This window comes from Cheilinus undulatus, linkage group 12, assembly GCF_018320785.1.
Source record: "Cheilinus undulatus linkage group 12, ASM1832078v1, whole genome shotgun sequence".
In the NCBI taxonomy this organism is placed as follows: domain Eukaryota; kingdom Metazoa; phylum Chordata; class Actinopteri; order Labriformes; family Labridae; genus Cheilinus; species Cheilinus undulatus.
The window spans coordinates 5,463,195-5,489,038 of NC_054876.1; the positions used below are offsets into that span (position 1 = coordinate 5,463,195).

General features: G+C 39.5%; 1 protein-coding gene across 1 annotated transcript in view; it reads right to left on the reverse strand.

The window, feature by feature from the left end:
• igsf9bb (immunoglobulin superfamily, member 9Bb) overlaps positions 1–25,844 on the reverse strand; it is a 271,399-nt gene that overhangs the window by 46,136 nt on the left and 199,419 nt on the right. The window contains exons 14-15 of the mRNA XM_041802061.1: positions 22,243–22,469; positions 3,873–3,957 (exon numbers count right to left, since the gene is read on the reverse strand). Of these exons, the coding sequence (XP_041657995.1) occupies positions 3,873–3,957; positions 22,243–22,469 (312 nt within the window). The remainder of the gene's footprint in view (positions 1–3,872; positions 3,958–22,242; positions 22,470–25,844) is intronic.

The window sequence follows — 25,844 nt, forward strand, 5'->3', positions numbered from 1 at the left end:
CCTGGCTGATGTCTTGAGATGTTGCTTCAGTATTTCCACATAATGTTCTTTCCCCATGATGCCATCTATTTTGTGAAGTGCACCAGTCCCTCCTGCAGCAAAACAACCCCACAGCATGATGCTGCCACCCCCCCTGTTTCACAGTTGGGATGGTGTTCTCAGGCTTGCAAGCGTTCCCCTTTTTTTCTCCAAATGTAACGATGGTCATTATGGCCAAAAAGTTCAATTTTAGTTTGGTCAGACCACAGAACATGTCTCCAAAAATCAAGGTCTTTGTCCCTGTGTGCATTTGCAAACTGCAATCTGGCTTTTTTATGTTTCTTTTGGAGTAATGGCTTCTTCCTGAGAGAGTGGCCTTTCAGCCCATGTCAGTGCAGGACTCGTTTGACTGTTGATAATGACGCACTCTTACCAGCTTCAGCCAACATCTTCACAAGGTCTTTTGCTTTTGTTCTTGGGTTGAGATGCACTTTTTGGACCAAAGTACGTTCATCTCTGGGACACAGAACCCGTCTCCTTCCTGAGCGGTATGATGGCTGGACATTCCCATGGTGTTTATACTTGCGTATAATTGTTTGAACAGATGAATGTGGCACCTTCAGGCATCTGGAAATTGCACCCAAGGATGAACCAGACTTGTGCAAGTCCACAATTCTCTTCCTGATATCTTGGCTGATTTCTTTTGATTTTCCCATGATGTTACACAAAGAAGCAGTATGTTTCAGGTGTGCCTTAAAATACATCCACAGGTGTGCCTCTAATTAACTCAAATGTTGTCAATAAACCTATCAGAGGCTTCCAAAGACATGACATCATCATCTGGGCTTTCCCTAATTGTTTAAAGGCATAGTAATTTTAGTGTATGTAAACTTCTGACTCTCAAGAAAATAATAAAAAAATGTCTAAAAAATGATCTCTCTCATTATTCTGGCATTTAGGAAATAGAAATAATTTTAGTAATCCTAATTGACCAAAAACAGGAAAAGTTTAACCTGATTTAATGTTAGACGGTGAGAAAAAAAAGTTTATGTGCCTTTTTATATAGTGTATGTAAACTTCTGGTTTCAACTGTACGTTATCAGAGGGAGATAGCGGCTGCCACTGTTTTGTATAAATCAGTTACAGCAACATTCAGTAGGAATAAGCCTAACTATTGTGTCCTGCTGTAAACAGTGTTTGTTGAGGACAGAATTTGGTGACTTTCACATTGTTTTACTATAATTGTGACACTAGCCAAAACATTTTTATCACACCCTAAAAGTCTTCATTAATTAATCTACTGTTAGTAGTAGTGATAAAGTTACCAGGACATATTATCTGGCTCACTCTCTTTTCTTTCCCTACTTTCTTTGTAAGCCCCTCTACCAAATCTTTCCTGAGCCTTCAGGGCGTCTTCCTTTTTCACACCTTGCTGTTAAATTCACTCACTGAGAAATCCGTTAAATTGCTGTTATTTGTCAGCTGTAGACGCCAAAGCTGCATTACCTCATTAGAATCTAGGTCTGTCTTCACGCAGCCAAATGCTGTGATGCTTTGTTAAAACTCCACGAAATGTACCCGCTATAAAACTTTGTAAAAGGCACAGCTTTGCTGGTCACACACTATGCAAAACACACTTTTTCAGGCTTTTCTAACAAAAATACATTCCCCTGGCCTGTCCACAGTCTCCCCAAGAATCAGAAAAATCCATTCCCTGTCCCCCTCTCTTTCTCTTCTTTTCAGAAAATGTGTGCTGAAACAAGCCGCTCTGAGATTTCCCCTCATGATGTCATGTGGGGAGTTAGCCCCGCCCCCAGGTTCAGTTGGCTCTCCTCGCTTGGATGAAAGTTCTGCCCTCCTCTGGCAGCTGCGAGGAGGATCAGGAGAGCCACATCCATTTCCTGAGAGGGGCGGAGTCAGATAGCTCTTTAACATTTAAAGCCACAGACACAGAAACAGCTCATTCTGAAACAGAGGGGTTTTAAGACATGCAAAAATCCAATACTGGAGGGTTTTTTCAGCAACAAATTTCACAGGCATGTTTTCAGGACCCCTGAGACAAATATAAATTTGTCTTAAAAGGGTAAAATATGTGACCTTTAATGCTCCACTTATTGTGTTGACGGTCTATAACTGCACATACACACCAGCCTGCAGAGACGCTGAGCCGATATGCAGTCATTTGGGAAAAATACTCCCTTTTCCATGCAAATTGGTCTTATTGCATAAAGCATCAAATGATGAGTAAATATTAGCCTACAGACTGTGAGAGCTGATGGAAGTGCGCCGCAGTATTGATGTCCACATGTATGACATTAAAATAAATGGCATGTAAATAAGGTCGGTAAATGCTATAATTCAGCCATATCCTGGAGGCCTGGTTTCTTTCTGAATATTCTGAGTATTAAACATGGATTGTCAGAATCTGAGCAGGGTGCTGGAAGGAGTGGATGGCATGCACTGAAGGATCGGGCAGTGATGGTCAGAAATCTAGCAGGAGTGAGCTGGAGTGGGATTAAGAAAGAGTCCTGTGCAGGGCTATACTGCAATGATTTTGCATGTCTTAACAATCTATACCAGTGTTTAAGTCACAGACAAATTTTTTTTATTAAAAAGAAAATTATTGAAAGTGCAGCTTGTACTCTGGATTTAGGTATGTGGGGGGAGTGAGGTAAAGCAAAAAAAAGAAAAATAATACATGCTGTAAAATGCACACTTATATCTCTCTGTTTGAACTCCACAGCCTGGGAAAACATATTTGATACGAAGCCTGTCAAATTAATTTCATATTATTTCAACAGCTCTGGGACAACTGTGTTCTATTTCTTATTAAGATGCGAATAAAAAAGTGTGTAATTTATCTATTACTAAGGTAAAATTAATGAGCCAATCATCCAGTCTTTAAACTGTCAGTTGCAGCCCTTCTGTAAAACCTGATTACCTGCCTGGATCTACAGCAGACCTCTCAAACTAAAGCAGAATGAGCATTAATCCACAGGTAGACAGAGGAGAGATCATTCTCTGGTTCACTGCAGACAGCCTTTCTCTCTTCAGCAGCTCAAAAATAAAAATAAACCGAGTGAAGGAGAATTTCTCCAGAGGTGACTGAGACCTCACATTCAAGAGGACTGGACTGACATGAGGTCAATGTGGACTTAATGTGGACTTCTGAGGTTAATAAAATCCTCACTAAATCCAAAGAGACATTTATACCAGTTTTGATATTTCTGCAGGCGTCTCTGAGGTTCAGGGTTCAACAAGAAGGAGACAGACTGATGTATGAGTGGATAGCAAAAACATAACACCTCAATAAAGGGTAAACAGATCTAGTGCACTCTTTTTCAGTCTCAAACCCTCTTGAAGGAGGGAGATTCACACCTTTAGTCTGCTTTTCTGGGTGACGTTATTCAGCAGCTAATCCAGCAGCAGAGCTGTTAGAAACCGTTGGGAATAAAGGTACACAGGTACGGAGGAGAAAGCAGGATGAAACACCTCTGTGAGAAAGAGTGATCAGCGCTAATGTTGTTTACTCTTCACGTCTGTTTTCCTCCGGTAATGACGTCAAGCTGGGTATAAACAAACACTAACAGCACAATATGGCAGCTTTATTTAGGGGAGTTTAATCACTGTGTCGCTATGAAGAAAAATATTTCACACATTTATTCAGTGAGACAGAAGTGCAGGAGAAGTGAGGGTCCATCAAAAGTGCATATAAACTCCTGCTAAAGTAAATGTTTGACAGTGTGCAGGAACTTTCCTGCTATTTTTTGAAAGCATCTCTATGCAAAGAAGTGTTTTAATGTGTTTTACTCATTAGGATTTTAATATTGAGTCCATATATTTGATATTTAGTCCATGTAAACCTCTGCTAAGTCTCCGATGAGTGAACTGACCTGTGCTGGATACTCCGACTACATTACTGGGTTCGCTGATCATGTCGTCCATGATGGCCATGACACGGAACTCGTACCACGCCTCCTACAAAGAGGAAACACACACATTAACATTCAGAAGGTTATTTAAGTCAGTTACTAACAGTAGAGATTCTCTGCCAGAGTCCAAGATCAGTCTAAGGCCAGAGCCTATAAGGCCACCAACATGGATGATCCCAGAAGACCTCCGATACATAGGGGTCTCCTCTGCAGTATTTGGAACACACACATATCAAGACACAACAGTGATCTGATGTTTAATAGGAGGGTGCATTATAGTTACTCAAAAAATATCAGGGGTGTCAAACTCAATCCCAGAAGGGGCTGGATTCAGGATTCAGGACTAACTTGAGGGCCTAACAAGGCAAATATGATTCAAAATTTTAAATTGTGAGTCTTAAAGGTCAAACTATGGGATTATGAAGTCAAAATGTGGAGTTGAAAATATGAAATAAAATACAAATAATTGGTTAAAAAGGTCAAAATATTAATTAGAATTATGAATCTTAAAGCTCAAAATATTATATGAGAAGTCAAAATTATGAGTTGAAATGCTCAAAATATGAAATTAAAAGTCAAAATCCTAAGCTTGAGTCCTAACTGTGAGATGCTAAATTGAAAATTGAAACACAATTAATTTATTTTCCCACATTCCTGACTTCTTCTTGAAATATTTTTACTCCTTACTTTTTCAGATGTTGGAACTTAACAAGGATCTCTTAAATCATCAGGATAAGTTCACATTTTTATACTTGAGGAAATCTGCAGACCTCAGACTGATGGGCCAGTTATAACAGAAATATGAGTTCATCTTGCGGGCCGGATTTAACTGTTCCACGGGCTGGATTTGGCCCCCCGGCCTTGAGTTTGACACCTGTGGTGTAAATGAACAAGAACCAGGATTTGCAATTTTTTTGCAATTATAAAGTAAAAAACCACACACACACAAAAATCATACCAGGTGAAACTTTTTTCGTTGCACAAGTCCAGCAGTTGAGAGTCTAATTAATGAAAGTTTAGACGGAGCAATAAGGAAGTACTGCTAGTTTTAGCCCAGAATCATCACATTATTATTTCCTAGACACTTAAAAGAGACATTTCTGTAAATGAGGGCTATCTGATAAAGGGATGTGTGCGGTTAATCGCTAAAACGGTTAAAATCGTTTATTAAATTAGCCAGCGCCGGATTTGCTAGTCGGTTAAACTAATTACATATAATTTTTATGAACACGGGCTTGAAATCCCAGTCAATAATGCTCTTTTAAACTGTAATGAACCTCCTGCCACTAGAGGCCGCTGTAGCTTCAGTTAATTGCCGCTACCTTCCTCTCTGGCCTTTCACCAGATGTAAACATGAGAAGCTCAGCGGTGGCTTAGTGGTTAGCATGTGGAATACCGCGGTACGACAGTTTTTTAAAGTTGTAAATGGAAATAGAGTGGTATGTAGGCTGTCGAGGGTTGAACTCACGTGTAACTACTCACCTAAAGTTAAAAGAGGCCACATAACAAAGCACAATACTAATCTGCACAGACTTTTTCAAGGGCAGGGGCAAAAAGAAAAAAAAGGGCACATACAGCTCGTTCTCGCCACTGAAGAGGGCTCTAAGTTTCGTGTGTTTTCGAGGGCACTTTAGACATGTTTATATGTTATACAAATGCCACATTATATAGCCTTAAAACAGACTAGCTAGACAGACTACTCAAGTTAGTTTGTAGTTAGGATCAGCATCCACAAGAACTGTGTAGATTCAACGTTGGACTGTGAAGAACACACAGAAATAAATCAATAAATAAATCCCTAGGTGGTTTGAGGGTCTTCCCCCAGAACATTTTCAATGAAGTAGATGTCATTTCCTGTATTCTAGTGCATTTTAACACCATATTAGCACCAGATAATCCAAACTGGTTCTGTGAGATATAGTTCTGGCTCAATATAGTTAAAAAAAAGAGCCCAACATAAAAGTCACTTCAACACTAATGTTTCATAGTATTTCTTGGTCCTAATGGTCTTCTGGAGTTTAGTGTGTTTTTCCAACCTGGAGGGCACTCAAGCATGCGTTTTTACCACCGAAGCGGGCAGTTTACCATGTTTTGACCAGCCAAGAGGGCAATTAAGTGTTTTTTTTTTTTTCAGCCAAGAGGGCAGTTTAGTGTGTTTTGCCAATGAGGAGGGCACTTTAACACGCATTTCGGCACCCAAGAGGGCACTTTAGCGTGTGTTTTGGCTCCCAAGAGGGCACTTTAACGTGTGTTTTGGCTCCCAAGAGGGCACTTTAACATGCGTTTTGGCTCCCAAGAGGGCACCTTAGCACGTTTTTCAACAATTGGGCCACGAGGGGGGGCAACTGCCCCCCCCCCGTGCACACCAGTGCTAATTTGCAAAAAGGAACAAAGGCTGGTGGCACCACCTGCTAATGCTAACCACGCTGTAGAGAGTATATTAGGCTAACATCACACCTGCTGACACAATGACCCTGTGAGGAATTGGACTGTTTTCTAGGGGGTTTCTCCTCTTTAGACTAGTCAGTTAAACGACATGTAAATTAGCATTTAGCTGAATAGGGAAATAGACGCTGAGGAACATCCTTAATCTGAAAACTGTCTTCGATTTGCTTTCTCATAAATTTTTCACATTAAAAGTCATAAATTTAGTGGTTTAGTGGAATCCTTCAGTGGCACACATCCTGTACAGGCTAGTTTATTTACAAGAATGCTCTTGAGGCAGCCAGATGCTCGCAGATACAAGGTTAATATGTTTACCATTACTCTCTACAGCAGTGATCATCAACTGGCATCCCAGGGTCCACATCAGGCCCCCCCAGACGTCCCATCTGGACCTCAGAGGATTATTACATTCAGAAAATTTAGGAGAGATAGAATGCAATATCTTTAAAGATATATCGTTGGGCTTTTTATGCCTTTATTAATTAGAGGACTATAGCTGGCGTAGAAAACGTATACTCAACAGTCTTAACTTGATTAAAATGGAGGTTTTTCACATCAGTTTTCCACACATGACTCTGAGGGTGCAGTTTCCCTTTCTGAGAATCTTGAGGGGTCCAGAAATATGTAGTTAAATTTTTCAATCGCCCCCCTTGTGGCCAGCTGCAGTATTTGTGACAGGTGCTGATCTCAAAAAGCTTAATGTTTCTTTAAAGTGCATTATATTTTTACAAGAATATGTTAATCAGATCAAATATTCATTTTCGTGTAGTTAATTTCAATGTCTGGACCCCACAGCATCTGTTAAGCAAAGTCTGGCCCTTGTGCAAATAGAGTTGATGTCACATAAACCTAATGTTTGTAAAACTAGATTTAAAACTAAAGGAGTCCCTTTTAAAATGGATACTGGACCTATGAAAACATAACGATTGAATACATATGAAGCCCTTTAGAGGCTGTGGATCATATTTTTGCTCCTGACTGTGCAGGGTCAGCTGAAGAGCAGCAGCTGTCTCCTCCTCAAAGCTTCCTGAGAGGTGTAATAAATACTTCACTGTACTGTTGGCATAACGCTCAGAAAACTCATGATGAATATGCTTTGAACCGAGCTGTCAGCCCCGTGCTTCCCAGCTCAGTCAGAGAAGACCGAGGATTTAAACGTGGAGAAGACTTTCGGCACACAAACGCGGTGTGCAGACGACTGCACAGAGCATCCCTCCTGAGCAAATAAGCTCAGTGGATGCAGGCAGAAATGTTCAGCTGAAAAAGTTACACAAGCCAGGCATGGTATGTGTGGTGAGAGAGCTGCAGCGACATGTGTGGGTGTTTGCTGTGCCATGAAAGGAGAGATAAAAGCATCTGCATGGAGCTGAAAGTGGTGGTTAGATTAAAGAAAGAAGCTCAAACGTGTCATGGCGAGAGAATTACTCGACAGGAGCAAGATGTGAAAAAGAGGCTTTGTGATGGAGCTCATAAATCAGTAAAGATACACTGATTTTACTCTGTCGCAGAGATAATTACCCTTGAAAATTCTCTAGGAAAGCATATTGTATTCCCTTTCCTGGTGTTTTGGGCACTTTTCTCTTCCATTTTAAGGTGCTTAGAGTAAGCGACTTTCAGCATGTTAGTCACAACATACAAGAACAGAGGAAAGCTCTAAAGGCATGCACAGAAGCCTAAAGACTGTCAGAAAGTGAGCCCAGTCAGCGTGTGCACACCTGCACTGTTACCATGACGACCAAGGTGAGCATGGCAGCACATTGTTATGCACAATCTGATTTGGGTGTTTTAATTCAGAGTTTGGACGGCACACAAATCAACTCTGCCACCAGTCTGCTCATATGAGGGAGTGACTCAGTGTTTATGCTAAAAGCTCATTTAACAGGAACAGTCTCAGACTTTTTCAGGTGTTTTTAAACCTGGGTCACATTATCAAACATCTCTGAGACTGAGAGACTTGAAACAGAGCTGTCCAAAGTTTTCTCGCTGCTACATACAGAAGAACATGAGGATGATGCAGCCACTTTGATATATGTGTATTAAATCAACCACCTAGCCTTGCAGCCTCCATTCATACACATTTGTGATCCTAAATGTGTCGTTCTGAAGAGCTCAGTGACTTCAAGTGCAGTATTGTGATGGATGCAAATTTCTACCCTGCTGGATAAGCCACAGTCAGCTGAAAGAGATATTATAAGAAAGTGGAAGAGTTTAGAAACAACAACTCAACAGCTGGGTTCAACAGCTGCTAAGGTGCAGCTGATTCCAGTAGTTCGGAACTTTCCCTGGCATTAATGTAAGCTCTAAAACTGTGCAGCAGGAGCTTCATGAATGGGTTTCCATGACCAAGCAGCTGCATGCAAGCTTCAGATGATCAAGTCCACAGTCCAGCGTTAGATAGTGGTGTAAAGCACATCGACACTGGACTGTGGAGGAGTGGAAACAAGTTCTGTGGAGTGACCAATCATGCTTCTCTGTTGGGACTGTTTGTCAGGGTTTGGGCAAGGCCCCTTATCTCCAGTGAAGGCCAGTCAGGATACCAAGACATTTGTGCAATGCTACGCTTCTAACTTTGTGCCGGTTTATGGTAAGCCCTTTTTTCTACTCCAACATGACTGTGCCCCTGCACACAAAGAAAATACTATAAAGCCATGATTAGATGAGTTCAGTGTGGAAGAACTTGACTGGTCTGCACAGGATCCTGACCTCGACCTCGTGGAGCATCTTTAGGATGAACTGGAACAAAGAGTGTGAGCCAGGCCCTCTGGTCCAACATCAGTGCCTGACCTCATAAATACCCTACAGCAGTGGTTGCAGCAACCTGTGGCCCAAAGGAGGGTTGTGGGGCTGTTGACAGTTGGCCGTGAATGTGTGCGCAGAAAAGAAAATGTCAAAGGGTTGATGACGGATTTTTTGTTCCATCATTTAAGGTTCTGACAGCAGAAATGAATTTTCAATGTAAATACACCTTAAAGGAATTTTACAGGTGAACTTTAAGGGATTGCTTTTTTTAAATGTGGGCATTCAACCAGAGGCCTCTCGTAATCTTCACTGCAACATTTCTTGTAAATCTAAGGAAATTTCACAAGGAAATCAGAGATTAAGGGAACTTTTGACAGTAGGCTAGTAGCAGGACTTCTTTAATTGTTATATTATATTATAGATTACAGTCGATATTTTAAGTAGTCTTTCCAGGAGATGAAAAGGTTATGGAATTTTGGGAACTGTCTGGAAAACAGTTTTTTTTAGAAATTTATCTGGAATTTTTTTCCTGAAAATTTTAGGGCCCTCTGTTGTATTTCTCCCAGACACTCCCAGATATTTTCATCTGTCTCTTTGTTCCATTTATACTATTTAAGGTCAAAACAGCACTGGTTTTCATTAATTATTTTTAAAGAATCATAAATTTGGGTCTGCATTTCTCAATATGGAGTTGGTGGTGGCCCCCAAGGCAAGACCAGTTGAGAACAAGAGCTCTACAGAATGACTGGGCGCAAATTACCACAGAAACACTCCAAAAATCTTGTGGAAAGCCTTCAAAGAAGAGTGGAAGCTGTTATAGCCGCAAAAGGGGGACCAACTCCATATTAAAGTACACGTTTTTGAACACAGAGTCATTACAGTCCCAGTTGGTGTAATGGTTAGGTGTCCAAATACTTTTGTCCATTTAGTGTACCTTGTCTTTGGTGAATTAAAGTTACTAAAACCAATCCAGGATAAGATGCAGGATGCAGGATAAGTTCTACTGAACATGCTTAAGAAAGAAGTCTGCAAGGTTTTAACAAGGCAAAAAGCCAATCATTGTTAAGAATTTTTGGGTGGCCAATCAGACCGGCCTGGGCTACCACTGGCTCCACCCCTGGTCAGGGCAAGAAGGACGCTCCATGCAGCAGAGATGTGAGGTGCTGACAGCTGGTTTCCAAGACCTACTTCTGCAAAAATGTGATTGGAAACAACCTATACCAATATCCCTAAACTCATTTGTCCATCCAAACATTTCCTTCTGCTTTATCAAAGTTTTGGTGAACTAATTTTAGTCAATACCAAAAGAAACACCAACATCACTACCACTGTGAAAACATGTTTTTACTGTAAAGTAGGGGGTTTCAAAGTGTGGGAATGAGCCTATACCCAAGGAGAAAAATAGAAAAATGGTCCCTAGACTTAGTGCTTTGTTTACTATGACCCCAAGTTTCACACGGCCTTATGCTGCCATTAGCTTGTACATCTTTAAACAATGTGGCTGTTGAGCATCATTAGGACCGGTGCAGGAAAATCCTAACTTTAACCGTCGATTCTACAGTATTGTCTCTGTAAAAACTTTAAATCTGTCCATTCGTCCCCCACACAGCAAAAGTTAGCAAAGCCAATCACCTTTTTTCTGGTTTATGATTTTTCATTCTTCTGGCTGTCACAGTCTACGGCACATTTACATTATGATGATATGTATTTAGCGCTGAACTCTTGGCTTTAAATACTGACAGGAGTTTTCATATTGGCCTGTACCAATATCCTGCCAATAATACTGTGCATCCCTAAAGTATGCTGTCTTATAATGAGGGCCAATCAGACCACAAGCCTGCATGTTCAAACTAGGAAAAATAGACTGTTTTTGCAAAACAAGTCTATGTGATTTAAAGAAACTATTTTAATCTCAAATTTTGTTATAAATCATGTCTTCACGTTCATCAAAAACCTTCCTTCTCTATTAGCTCTCTCTGTAAAGTCGTCAGACGTCTTCAGTGGCTGCAGTGACCTCCTGGATCTCACTGGTCAGACATATTTGTCACTAAGGGCAACGAACACGTAAGATCTGGATGTGCGCTCTGACATCGAACATGTTCCTGTTATTAGTTTGTTATAAATGCACATGCTCCTTCACTTCTGCTTCCTTGCTCTGACTCACATCCTCTCACCGTTAACTGCGACAGGAAATTTCTCTCTAACAGTTTGACTTTGAAAAGAAGCTAATGACACTTCAGGAAGCAGACATTTGATGTTGACTGTTCAGGTTAAAATGTTTTTTTTTTTACTTTTTCAAAAAGATAAACATGCACCACTTTGGCTTTGAGTGCGTTATGGCTGTTGGTGTCAGACAGGCTGGTCTGAGTGCTTCACAAACTGCTGATCTACTGGGATTTTCACAACCATCTCTATGGTTTACAGAGGACGGTGAGAGCTAAAACACTTTGTTGATGGCAGAGGAGAATGATCAGATCGGTTTGAGTTAACATTAAAAGCTGTAATAAATGCATGCAGAAGAGCGTCTTTGAATGTGCAACATGTCAGACCTTAAGGAAGATGGACTACGGTAGTAGAAGAATAACCTGACATGCCCGATATGTTCCACATATCTACTGCATTGACACATTTCACATTCATCTGGGAAAGCTCCCATAGAAAACTTTTCAAAAAATTCTTGTAAGGTGATTGGAGGAACGCTCTGTCTGTCACATTCATGATGGGCCAATCAGAGCAACAAGACAAAATGAGGTTGTATGCATGCGCTTCTCCTGAGCTGACAGACAAATAGTTGGCAAAGGCTGGTCGAGAGCATGCACTAACGTCTTCTCTGCAAAGACAAGCTTTAGGTGTGACTCTTAGTGCTTGTTTTAAAAGAAAATGTGGTCCAGTTCTGATAACTTTACCACTTTCCTACAGCGACATCCAAGCTAATAGCTACAGCAGCAGCCATTAGATACACTGGTAGACCCCACCCATTTGGGCAGTTCTGACAAAACCACCGCTGTGGCTAAGTCTGAGCTAATTGGTCCACTAGAAGCCAATGTTTACGACTACTCACACTACATCTACCCACCACCACATAACAATCACAACTCATGCTGAAGCAGGTCAGCAAAAGAGTGAAAACATGTTTTCCATCATGAAAAGCTTATAGCACAGGTGTCAATTTAGCATCTCACAATGAGGACTCAAACTTAGGACTTTGACTTTCTATTTCATACTTTGAGTATTTCAACTCATAATTTTGACTTCTCATATAATATTTGGAGCTTACAGATTCATAATTCTAATTTTTAAGTGATATTTTGACCATTTTAACCAACTATTTTGTATTTTACCTCATATTTTCAACTCCAAACTGACTTCATAATCCCATAGTTTGACCTTTTAGACTCAAAATTTAAAATTTTGAATCATGTTTTGACTTTTGATTTCATGATTACAAATTTTATATTATATTTTGACCTTTTAAACTCATGATTTTGACTTTCTTTCTGATATATTTGCCATTAAAAACACATTTTTTTTACAAATTTAATTTCATGTTTTGACCTTTTTGAACTGATACATTTACTCTTCTCAGATTGTGAGCCTTTAAACTTATCTTTTTAACTTTTTAAATGTCAAAATCTTTTTTTTTTTCATATTTTTTTTTTCCGGTAAAACAAGGTTGACAGTTTATATTTAAAAGGCGACCCTGTTAGGCCCTCAGGTTAGTCTTGAATCTAGAATCCAGCCCCTGCTGTGATTGAGTTTGTCACCCCTGGCTTATAGTGTTGTTTTTAGCTACATCTGAGCTAATCACTGCACTGGAGGCAGCCATTTCAAATGGTCTACAAAACTAAGCCCCGCCCATAGCCACCATCTTGTTCTCCTTAAATGTCACTAGTTGTTTTATTGTGGATTGGAGCTTTAAAAGATTCATTTGTCTGATGACAATACAGAGTCTGGCAAACCCATCTGCTTTTCAAGATTAGTAGTAGACCAGTCCTGTCAGAAAGTACAGGAAACTGAGGCTCCTACTATGACAAGCTAAATAACCTTAGCTAATGAGTCTAAACCATCTAAACTTTCAGCTCATAATATTTCATGCTAACACACTTCAATGAGACAGAACTTCAGCAGCTCACTGCTCCTGTTGTTTGTGTATCTGTTTACCTGCTAGTCAAAGCTGGCCTGTTGTAGGTTCTTTTCAGATGAAGTTACACAGCAGGGGAGAACTCCTGCTGCACAGCAAATTCAGGTCACTGGAATAAACTCTGCATGAGTTAAAATCAACTCAATCTGAGTGTACATGTGAGACCATCGAAAAAATCTAGAGCCGAGTTAAAGTAACTCTTTTCTGGGAGTTATTTTAACTCTTACCAGGAGTTAAAATAAACTATTACAGGAGCTAAAATACTACTCTCACTAGGAGGAAAATTAACTCCTATCTTAAGTTTAACTTACATGAAATCTGTCTCAGTAGTAGTAGTTTATGCTTTATGGTGTTAAATATTTTCATGCACAGAGGTTTTAATCCCCACTGGTAATTGTGGCTGGTCAGGATGGAGCAAAGACACAGACAGCTGATCATTCTTACTAAGAGCCAGCCCATGCCATGTGTGGGAACTGTATAACTCAATGTACAGTGTCACTCATGATGCATATGTGTCTAACATCAAAATCAACAATAATCCACCAGAAACATGAGCAAATGAAACACAGCAGTGATAGCTGTACAACAGGCAACATCTAAACACATATGAATACATCTAAAAACATCCAAAATACAGCTAAACACACAATGCATGATGGGAAAAATCCGCTCCCCATATTTGAAGTGGCAGTGTAGGCGTGGCAACAAAGCTGTTGGGAATAAACTCGGATACAGTGTTGATTCACTGCTATCAACACCGTGTGAATGTACTACTTTTTTAACACTGCACAGGAACATCACTGAACACTAGCTGGAGTCTAAGTGTGTGAATGTACTCTGAAAATCTAGCTATTTCACTCTTGTTTGTTTAACTCCCAATTCTAAATTTTTTCACTCTGGGAATTTGCTGTGCGGGGGGCAGGGAGTGATTCCTGCATGGATGAATGCTACCAAAAGGCTGTTTGAAGCTGATTGTGGCTATGCCAAGCGTTCAAGGTGTGAAAAAACAAACGCTTTTTATTCTTAAGCTACTTTTGTATCCCAAAAGTAGTAAAATATACTCAGGCACAAAAGTTTAATAAACTCACAGAGAATGGCAACAAGCAAAAGAAGCCTCTATCTAAGGCCTGAGCTGTGTCACTTGTCTCACTTATTGTGACGGTAAATCTGTTTAGTTTTAGTAGGGCTGAACAATTTGCAAAAATAATCTAATCGCGACTTTTTCCCCCAAATATTGCGATTGCAATTTAACATGCGATTATTCTTGGGTTAATCTCATGTATTTTTGGACAAATTCAAGCAACAAATAATTCTGGGGGAGGTGAGGATGGCTACCAGCTGATTGCAGCTGGGGTATGATTTTCATTAAGTAACGCTACGCTTCATCAGATTTCGGTATAATGAGTTATTGAACTATTTTGGCTCGTATTGCAAATGTGATGTCATTTGCTTTGTTTAAGGGAATTATTATTCTTTTGTCACTCATTTTGATTAAGAAAAATATACATAAAAAACCATTATAAAAAAAAAATTACACTTGAATGTTTGCATAATGTGCATAAAATCTCTGCTGCTGCAAAAAAGATTTATTAAACTGGTATTTTGACGCATTTCAAGTCAAATTAATATTGCAACTTCTGAGATTTGAAAATTGCAGCAGGCCAAATTGCGATTTAATCTAATCCACGACTATTTGCCCAGCCCTAATTTTTAGAGATCCAGATTATTTGGCTCAGCTCAGTAGAGCTGGCTGTTTGATTCCCTAATGGCTCATTACGTGGTACCAGTTTGGCTCTCGGATCTAATAATGACACAGGATGGAGGAAAGGAAACTGGCACTCAAACAGAAGCTAGCCACTGTAGCACAGACTCATCCATGAACAGCTCATCATCACTCTGTCGCTCACCCTACAAAGCTTATTCAGTTGAAAGTATAATACAGTTTCACATAAAAGCTTGTTTGTGACAAAACAAATATTTTTTTTTTATATTTAAAGTGGCTCAGATAGCCTCTTAGTTCAGTACAAGACTCCTCTAGAGCCTTGTCTCCCTTCAGTTGGCCAGAAGATTCTTGGAGGTCTGCAGGACTGAGTATTTGTGATATTGATCGCTTCCACAGCAGGTAAATCAGTTCAACTGTAAAATAAATCCCTTTTATTGTTAAGTGTAGGGATTGTACTCAATGTATGTAGAGCTTTTCTAAAAACTGTAGAGTAGCTGTCCATTTAGAGCTTTAAAGTACTAACTTTCCTCTGTTCCTATTCATTCCTAATGGCTTTCTCCCACTTTCTGACCTCGGACAGACAGTTGCACTCAGCTGCAGAGAGGAGAGGGGGTTTGCTTTTTTGGCACGTTATATGGAACATAAGTTTGAAAAGGTATTCATTATTACTCGCTCTGTTTAAAAATACTTGCTGGGAAAGAATAATATGTTAACAAAACCCTTTTCAGATTTTAAAAATCTGTTTGGGAAATGCCTAGTGTTGTAGTACTCAAGAACGGTCTTGGTCTCAGGGCTGTTTCTAGCCATTTTAGTGCCCTAGGCAAACTTACAATTTGGTGCCCCCCCATGGCTCCACCTCTGACTGATAAACTTATCCACCACATCAGATTTACACATCATAATGCAAACACAGTGTCAGAAACATAGGGTTATAACACATTAGGAAATAATTAACTACAGACATATTTCAAGAGCACCTGCAGCAGTTTTAAAGATAATTGTCCTGGAAGAGACTGGCACAGAGATACTGAGCCATCATTCTGTTATTTAAGGGGAAATCCCTTCTATCCATAAAAATTGGCCTCTTTTCATAAAGTGTTTAATTTACAAGGACAGCGACAGAGAGGGGCAAACAGAGTAAAAACGAACTCTCTGTAGGAGCTGACTGAAGTACGCTGTGCTTTTTGGCACTCACAAACGACAATCAGGAAAATGATTCCATCTACGGCTTAAAAAAAACAAAGGATGTGTACATAAAGTCTGTAAACATGATCCTGACATGACTCTTATTAATATAACCAGGGCTAAGTTAGTCCAGGCTGCCAGCCGTTATGGCTGACGTTTCTGGAGCATGATGCCTGACGAGGATGTGAGAGTTTTCTTTCTTGCTTCATTCAGTGAGAAAACTTTGACTACAACAGTGAAAAACCGTATTTGTCAAGGCCAGTGCTTAAGTGAACACAGTATTATAATTTCTTAAACTGAACGCAGCTTCTGTCATTCCGAGTTTTACATGGATGGTCAGACTTTAGGAGGAATTGGACGCACATGTTGCACATGTTGCAGGTGCAGGTGGGAGGGAGAGGTGACACACACTGTACAGGCAGGTGTTGATGATCAGGAAATCAGGGGGAATGGGCAGGTAGGGTGTTAGCTGTCCGACGCAGGGCTCTATCTCAACATCCTGTCCGTTCAGCGCTGTAAGAACGAGGAAAAAGAAAACTTTTTTTTCTCTGAACGTCTTGCTGGGTTCCCAGTGTGTGTAAGCCGGGGGCGCGAATGGAGAGAGAGAGAGAGAGAGAGAGAGTGGCGAGGTGAGGCTGTACCGTTTCACGAACGAGGAGCGCAGAGGTTAGAGGAGTTGATGATCTGTTACGTTGGTGGACCTATTAAAAAAGGTTCAGGGCTCATTACAGCGCCCCCCTCAGCGTGGCGCCCTAGGCAACCGCCTATATCGCCTACGCCCAGAAACGGCCCTGCTTGGTCTTGAGACATTTTGAATGTCTTGGTCTTGTCCCAGACTTGAGAGCTTTTTACTCAGTCCCGGACTGGCCTGACTCTGGATATTCCATCAAGACCAGTTGAGACCAGCACTGATCTGCTATTCTTCGACTTCATTAATGTGATAATAAGAAGCGACGCTTGCTAAAACAACAAATAGCTTCACCTGCAATAACTCAGACATCAGTCCATCTTATTTCTAGTCAGAAATACATCTGAACACTTATTTTAGTCCTCATTCACCTGACAATATATTCGATATTTCGATATTTAAAATAATTCCGGACTTGCCAGTGGCTTTTGAAAACATACAAGGATTTATTTTCACAAGAAGTTAGTTGAACAAATTTGTTATGATTTGTGATTTTTACATGTTGTGCTGTGAAAGAGTTGTAGACACCTTGTTTTTATCTGTCAAATTTATTGAGAAGAAAACTGAAATTAAAGAGAGAGTGCTCTTTAACTGTTCAACCTTGTCATGGTTTTAATGGATTTTTATGGTCTTAGTCTTGTCTCAGTCTTGACTCAGTCTGAACTCCCAAAAGTCTAGGTCTTGTCTTGGTCTCAGTGCAGTCCTGGTCTCTGATATTGTGGTCTTGAGTACAACACTAGAAATGCCCATGTTATTTTTTTAGGAGTGCTGAGATTAAATTTAGGGGGCTTCAGCTGCCCTTTAAATCTCCTGTGTTTGTAGCTTTTGAAGCATAAAAACAAGACAATAGATCTGACTTCAACCTACAGCTGTGAGACTCTGCAAAGGAAACTCCACTGACGTTTGTTGAAGTCCGTCACAACGTCACTCTGACAGTATGAGCACATAAACTGTGTGTGATGGTCGTGCATCATGAATGATTCAGTTGCATGGTGTGAACTGACATCCCACTATAACAATTAAAACGTCAGTTAGAGACTGCATACTACATTCCCAGCTTTAGCGTACGTCACTGGGATCAAACGCCAGCAATATTTCAAGCAATTTTAACGAGCATGAAAGATTTAAAGACATCCAAGTCTATCCTACAGAAGCCAAGCTTATAGAACAGGGGTGTCAAACTCAAGGCCTGGGGGCCAAATTTGCCTTTAAAAACATAACTTTTAAATTTCAATGTCATGTTTTGACTTTTTTGAACTAATAAATGTACTTTTCTCAGATTATGAGACTTTAACCTCAGAATCATTAATCATCGGTGCAAAATCTTTTGTTTTTTATTCATATTTTTTCCTGGTTAAATGAGTTTGACTGTTTATGGCTCAAAAGGTGACCCTGTTAGGCCCTAAGGTTAGACCTGAATCCAGAATCTGGCCCCTGCTGTGATTGAATTTGACACCCCTGTTATAGAAGAATCAAAACAATTAAATATTAAAATGTTAGTCAAATCTTTTTTTGCAGTTGTTTGCAATTCGAGGGAACCCGACAGGGATTTTATTAAACACAGTAACAACGATCAAGGAGGGCAGGACTTAAAAAGGCAGCTATGTTGGCAAAGAGGTTAACTGTGTTACCAGCAGGGTGTGCCTAATAAAGTGGCTAACGAGTGAATATTGGTGGATTTCTGCTACAATTCTTCAGACACTCATAATTACAATCCTAACCTCTCAATGACACCCCGACACATAAACAAGCCCAGGGTTAAAAAACCATAATCCACTTTAAGTGGAGACATAATTAATGAGACTGAAACCTGGCACTGTGGTTTCCACTTTCTAATTTCTGTGTCTTAATTTACTGGAGAGCTGAGCCTTCATAAAAGACCTTCAGGAACAAAGAGAAGCCACTGTCTCTTCTTGTTCTAACACCTTCAGCAGAAAATGATGTGACACTTAAATAAACACAGATGAACGCACTGAAAAGAAAAACCTCATATAGTCACGTACAACATAATCCATTTCTGAAGATGAGGATAAAGCACAGATTAAATGAAACTATGAAACACTTCAGCTCGTTGTAGTTGTTTTGGAGGTTTTGACAGCTTTGACTTGAAGATGCAGAGAAATATCCTGATCACAGAGAAGCAGAAAGAAAATATGTTTGACTTATGCAGCGCTACAAAGTTTAACTACACAACAAAGACAGAAAATATTGAGAGAAAAGGTTTGAAAATGTCGAGTTTTTACACAAATAGATTATTATGTGATGTCCAACTTACTTTAACTGTATTCAGAAGTAAATGTCTAGGAACACAAACCATGACAGCTCATAATGCCAAGGCTGGAGAAATGTCGTCTGCCTGTCTGTCTTGAGAATGTGTTATATCACCTATAAATGTTTTACCCCCTCAGATTTTTACTCTTTTAGTGACTTTATAAATCAATCATGGTTGATATAACTTGGCTTTTTTAACCCAAAAGAAAGGAAAGAAAAAATGTCCTTTTTAAAAGTAAAAACAGATTTCTACAAAGTAATGTCAACTAAATAAAAAAATATGGAATTTAAAAATAAGTGATAGCATAAAAATATTCACCCCTTTAAAGTAAATTAATCTGATTCAACAGAGGTCCAGCTAACAGTCTCACAATTAGTGAAATGGGGATCACCTGAGTGCAGTGAATGTGTCTCATGATTGTAGCATAAAGACACCTGCGTCTGGAGGGTCCAGTCACTGGTCTATCAGTATTCCTAGCTACCATTACACCATGAAGACAAAAGTACACTCCAAACAGTCTAGCACCTTCCCAACAGACTTATAAGAACAGCAATTCAAAATATAAAGGAGGTATTCTATTGATAATTTTCACATGTTTAGGGAAAAAGAGGTTAGACAATAGAGCTGTGCATGTTGACTGGTCTCATGATTTGATTTGATTACAACTATCAGGCCAATGATTCAATAACCCAATGCATCAGGATTTATCCACTGCATCCTTCATTTTCAATAAACTGACTAACATGATGTCTGATAAACATAAGCTCCTAATGCTTATCTGAATTATTTAAATCAATGATATTAAGTTATTTAAAACAGTGGTTTTCAAAGTGTGAGGTGGGCCTCTCCTGGGGGGCGCCACAGAACTTCAGGGGGGGCGTGGAACCATAATCCAGAAAAAAAAAAAGGTGATTTGCTTTCCTAACTTCTGCTGTGCATGGAGCAAAATGAATAGACGTATAGTTACTTTAAGGCAGTGATACTCAACATGTGATTTGTGATTATTAGTGGCTCTTTGATTGTCTTCATTTTAAATATTATTCCCCCATAAAACCTTAAAAGAGGGAAACTTTTTTGCCCCTTTATACCTTTTGTTGACACTTTTCATCCATTTAAGCATCCTTTTGTCATTACATACTACTTTTTTCCTACTTTTTGCCCAGTTTTGCATTTTTGCCACTTCTTTTTCCAATTTTTGCCCTATTTCACTGTTTTTCTTTTGCCATTTTCACCCATTTAAGCATCCTTTTGTCATTAAATACCACTTTTCCTACTTTTTGCCCAGTTTTGCATTTTTGCCACCTTTTCTTTTTTTCTAAATTTTGCCCTATTTCACTTGTCTTTTTTTGCCATTTTCACCCATTTAAGCATCCTTTTGTCATTAAATACCACTTTTTTTCCCCTACTTTTTGCCCAGTTTTGCCACTCTTGACTGCTTATTTTTCCTCATTTTTTGCCTTGTTTTTGCCACCTTTGGACCATTTTTTGCCACCTGTTACTCATTTTTTGTCACTTCTCACCCACCTTTCTTTTCCACTTTTTATCTCCATTTTCACCAATTTTGTTTGCTATTTTCTGACCATTTTTGCCATCTTTAACTTGTTTTTATTTCTACTTAAAGCCATTTTTGCCACTTTCCACCACTTAGATTGTGACTCTTGCGAAGGTGTTTTTCAACAGTTTGGCTCTTTGGTTGAGTAACGCTGCTTTAAGGATTATCAGAGCGGAATAATCAGGTAGTGTTGGCAATAAATTCATTACTGAAACCAAATAACTAATTACCTGGTAAAGACAGATGTTTAAGAACATTTGCAGACCAAAATATCAAAGTTATAAAAATGTTGAAAATATTTAAAATTAGACATTAATGTTTGAAAATATGGTTACTTTTTTTTTTTTTAATCTGAATCTTTATGTGGGTGAGGCTCACTCTCACACACTTTGAAAACCCCTAATTCAAACCAAATCAAGGAAATAAAATAATATTAATCTCTTTATCAAGTAAAAGGTTGCATAGCAATCACAAACCCATGCCAAAGCAGGCCAGGAGGAGAGCGAAAACATCCTGTCTGACATGAAAAGCTTTCAGTGTTGCTCTCTGCCCTCGTCTTAACAAGCACATGCTGTCCAGTTCTGACTAAAGTGACACTGTGGCTTCGTCCAAGCTAATCCCTCCACTAGCAGTCATTGTACACAACTACTCACAGCACAACTAACCACCACCCTGTGACTCTCATGAACTCATGCCAAAGCAGAAAAGCGAAAACATCTTTTCCATTGTGAAAGCTTTCAGTGTTTCTTTAATCTTTCATTTTTATATAGAAACATGGTAAAACCGATGCTATGCTAGAGCACAGCTGGAGGCAGCCACTGCCTTTGAGTACAAATAAACCCAGAGTACCTCTCAAAGGATGCTGCCGGATTCAAACAGCGTTGGGCTCTACACAAACGTGGATTGAAGCTTTTCAAGAAGGATTTCCTGATGACAGAGGTGGAGTCCGGCAAATCCATCCGCTTCAGAAAGTTATGTGACTGGTGCTACTGCAAAAATTGTAAAAGCTGCCCCGTTTAAAAAGACTTATGTTGAAATGCATTGAGAGCAGCCCCATTTGACAGGGACACACAGGTTATTATTTGGGTATTTACGGTAGATCCATATGCAGAGGGAAAATAAACAAGCAGCATCTGTTTGCATTGATTATGAGCTGCCTTTGCATCAATGCAGAATCATCCACATCCACATCACAATACATCGTGGAAAAGATTATTTTCCCTGGCTATTAGAAAATGACCTGCCTGGTAATGCATTCTGGGGCTGCACAGAATTCAAAATTGCATCTCTGTGTGACTTGGGTATAATTATTGGGAATGCACTGTTACAGGTGAAGCAAACAACAAACATTTACACATTTCTGCACAAAAAAATCAACAAACTCTACTTTTAAATCTGAGTCAAATTAGAAAATCTTTAATCCTCAGCCTTCTGTTCTGTAGTTTGAATTCGATTCAAGATTTGTCAGCCTCTAAGCCCCCCTCCCCTCTCCCCATCAGTCTGTAGTCTGGAGCCAGGGCTGATTTAGGGTTTAGTTTTAGATTTAACTGAAACTTTAAACAAAAGTCTAAATTCTTGTTCTTTACCTGAATGAGGTCCCGGGCGAGCAGCTCCGTCTCCCCGGCAGGAATGGCATCGTCCAGGACCTCCCATCGTTCCCCCAGACGAAACTCCATGACATAATGCTGGATAGGTGCTGTGTGATTGGCAGGTGGGATCCAGGTGAGCAGGACTCCCTGCTGCGTGCGATTGGCTGTGAGGCACCGTGGTGGGGTAAGCAGCACCAATGGTTCAGGGGTACTTATAGGAAATACTGCAAGAGCACAAACAAGGGGGGAACAAGAGTTGGAGACTTCAGTAAGCAGGTCTACAAAAATACATTTCAAAAAAATTGGGACACTGTAAAATATGATCAAAAACAAAACAGTGACCTGTCAATACTTTTTAAGCTTTGATCAACTGAAAACAGCACAAATACATTATATTTAATGTTCAATCTGATCAACTTCATTGTTAATTTTTTATACACACACACTCTGAATTTGATGCCTGCAACATTTCTCAGAAAAGTTGAGACAGAAGTAATTTGAATGTGGTGATAGGACTATGGTTGGGTGTGAAAGGAGCACTCCTGAAAGGCTTAGTTGTTGAAAGTTATTCAAGGTGCTGCTGTATGTTTTACCATTTTGTGAAAGCAACACTCCAATAACATTCCTTCACATGCAATTTTTACAGAATTATTTTTTACAGGAATTTTACAATCTATAGTCCATAAAATCTTTTAAAGTTTCAGAGAATCTTGAGGAACACAAGGGGCACAGTCAAAAATCAGCACTAAATACCTGGGACCATCAACCCCTCAGACGACACTGCATTAAAAAGCATTATCATCCTGTGATGGGTGTTACAACATTGGCTCAGTCCACTTCTGAAAACCATTGTTAGTGAACACGGTACATCACTGCATCTAAAAATGTAAGTTAGGACTCTACCATGCAGAATAAAAGCCATCAACAATATTAAGTAGTCCGGTCGACTTCTCTGGGCCTGAGCTTATCTGGGATGGACTGACCTAAAGTGGAAAAGTCTGCTGTGGTCTAAAGAGCCCAGCTCTCCTATTTGTGTTTGGAAATATTGTCCGTGGAGTCCTTCAGACTAAAGAGGTAAAGGACTATGCAGGGTTATCAATGCAAAGGTCAAAGGCAGCATCTGTGATGGCAGGGGGGTGTATTAGTGTCCATTTCATGGGTAACTTGCTGATTTGAGAGACAGTACTGAGAAGTATATGATATGCTTCTATCCAGATAAAGGGACGTTACAAGGTCGACTCAGACTACACAAATTCAGCCCGATTATGGCACGACTGCATCGTCACAGCACATCGTCAAATGTCAGGCCAACTATGATCGTCAGGGTCAACAAACAGTCTTGTAGTATGACGTAATCAACAACGCATCCATGATGACCCACAACAATTCGACAAGACTAGCATGTCAGAATTTCACAAGCGTCATCGCCTAGTTTGACCCCCTGACCTGACGTCAGTGACGTGAATCCTGATGCCTACCAATAGGAGGGGGTTTCTGTTGTGGCTTTTATTCAATCTCTTTGACCCTCCCTACCGATGACGTGTGAACTCACACACAGTTGTGGAGTAGTGGCGTCAGCATATGATGAGTGGCTGGGCTCAGACTTGTAGTGTGGTCAGTCTGTCAGCCAAGAGGAGTTACAAGTTTAGTGGAATAGTCCGACACGCTGCCGACATGAACAACCAAAAAAATCACGTAAGACAGTGCAAAGACATGTTCTGTAGGAGTTACAACAGCATGGCTTCACAACAAAAGAGGGCAGTAACTAAACTGACCTGCATGCATATCAGACCTGTCTGTGTTTAGAAATGTATGGTGCAATAAGAGGCACAAAATTAAACAATAGAAACATTGCACTGTTTATCAACTCAAGATTTAACCTTAGCTTTAACAATCAGTGTCCCCATATCTCAGTCTGTTTTTAGAAGAAAACCTGATGGAACTCAGTGTTACACTCCTGTCCCAAGTTTTTCAGAGCATTTTTCAGGAAACAAATTCAGAATATTTTTAGTTCCTGAAAAGCAACAAAGTTAACCAGTTTACCATAAAAAACATATCTTTGTATTGTGTTCAGTTCAACCTGGATTGTAAAGGATTTGCAGATCACTGTGTTCTGTTTTTATTTATATTTTGAAAATAGTGTCCCAACTTTTTGGGAATTTCTGTTTGTATTACTGTTGATCCAGTCTTGATTCAATCTCTGACATAACAGACCTCCTAAATTTTAGCAAGACAATGATTTCTCTGTTATTATCGGGTGCAATCACTACATGAATAAAAGTTCTCATTCCCATTAGTTCCTGCTGAAACTTAATGAGGTTCACACTGTTGCCTGTGTATAATCATAATAAATAAATATAATTACATTAACATTTTTCTCTTATTTGGTAAAAGGTTTAACTCCTGTACCTTAGAAAACATAAACACTGATGTCCCAGGATAACTGAGTTATTGCTGAATGGATGGAGACTTCCTTAAAGAGTTATAGAGCTGAATTAGACACAACAATCAGCCTCTTGACTGCTGAATATTTCGTCCTCCATGTTTCTGCTCCCCGGCTGACACAGAAGGTGACGCAGCATGAAGAGTTATCCCAATTTTCAGCGTGTCACTTATCTTTAAGTAATAATCTGTGACAGCTTCATTTACTCTTAATAAATGTCCCTTTACAGGCTGCAGTAAGGAGCGATACGATGCATAATGATTCATCTACAGCTCAGTTTAGGTTATCACAAGGTAGATTCTTCTCTGTTCATCTAAAACCCTCGTCTAACAGCAAAAGTCAAACAGTCTCTGATGACAGAGAGTTATTTTCCTGTTTGTAAAAGGCAGACAGATTATTTTAGCTATCATAAACAGGTTTTTAATTTTCACCAGCCTCATAGAGGTAGTGGGTATAATGACTAACAATCCAAATCATCCCACTCTCGGTCTCCTGAATGCAATAATGAATTTCTACACATGCAAAGCCATCATAAACATGAACTTACTGCCTTTCACTATCATCTCAGACAAGTTGAAATAAAAATTAATTTGTTTTTTCTCCGTATTTTGATTAATCAGAGACATGGGACCTAGAGGCAGCACTTTGTTTAATTCAATATTTGCAGAAACAAGATAAAGATGCAATAATGCCTGAATTATCAAGTTGCATAAGCCACAACAATAAAAAACAATGGAAAGCTTGCAGTGTCATATTAGGCCTAATAAAACAACATGTTTTAAAGTGTAATTGGCAAGAAACTATTTCCAAAACAGAATGATTTTTGTCAGCTAATCAGTGGAGGTCAGCAACATCAATAATGTGACATCACACCATCTAACCAATCAGCAGTGGCCCCCAACTTCCTGTTTCCTCTAGAACTTTTAAAATGCAGCTTTGCCTCTTTTAGTCACAAACGGTCCTAAAATCCTCTAACCACAATAAGCTGATGAAACTCTCCCATTATAAAGGTGAAATGTAGTGCTAAATGTCATGATAGGCTTTGTTTGCATAGGATTTCTGGCAATTTCTAAAGTTTTAGTGTGAAAAATGGAGGAACCATATTTGAACATACATCTATTTGGGGTGAAAAATGTTGTCTATATTAAAACATAAT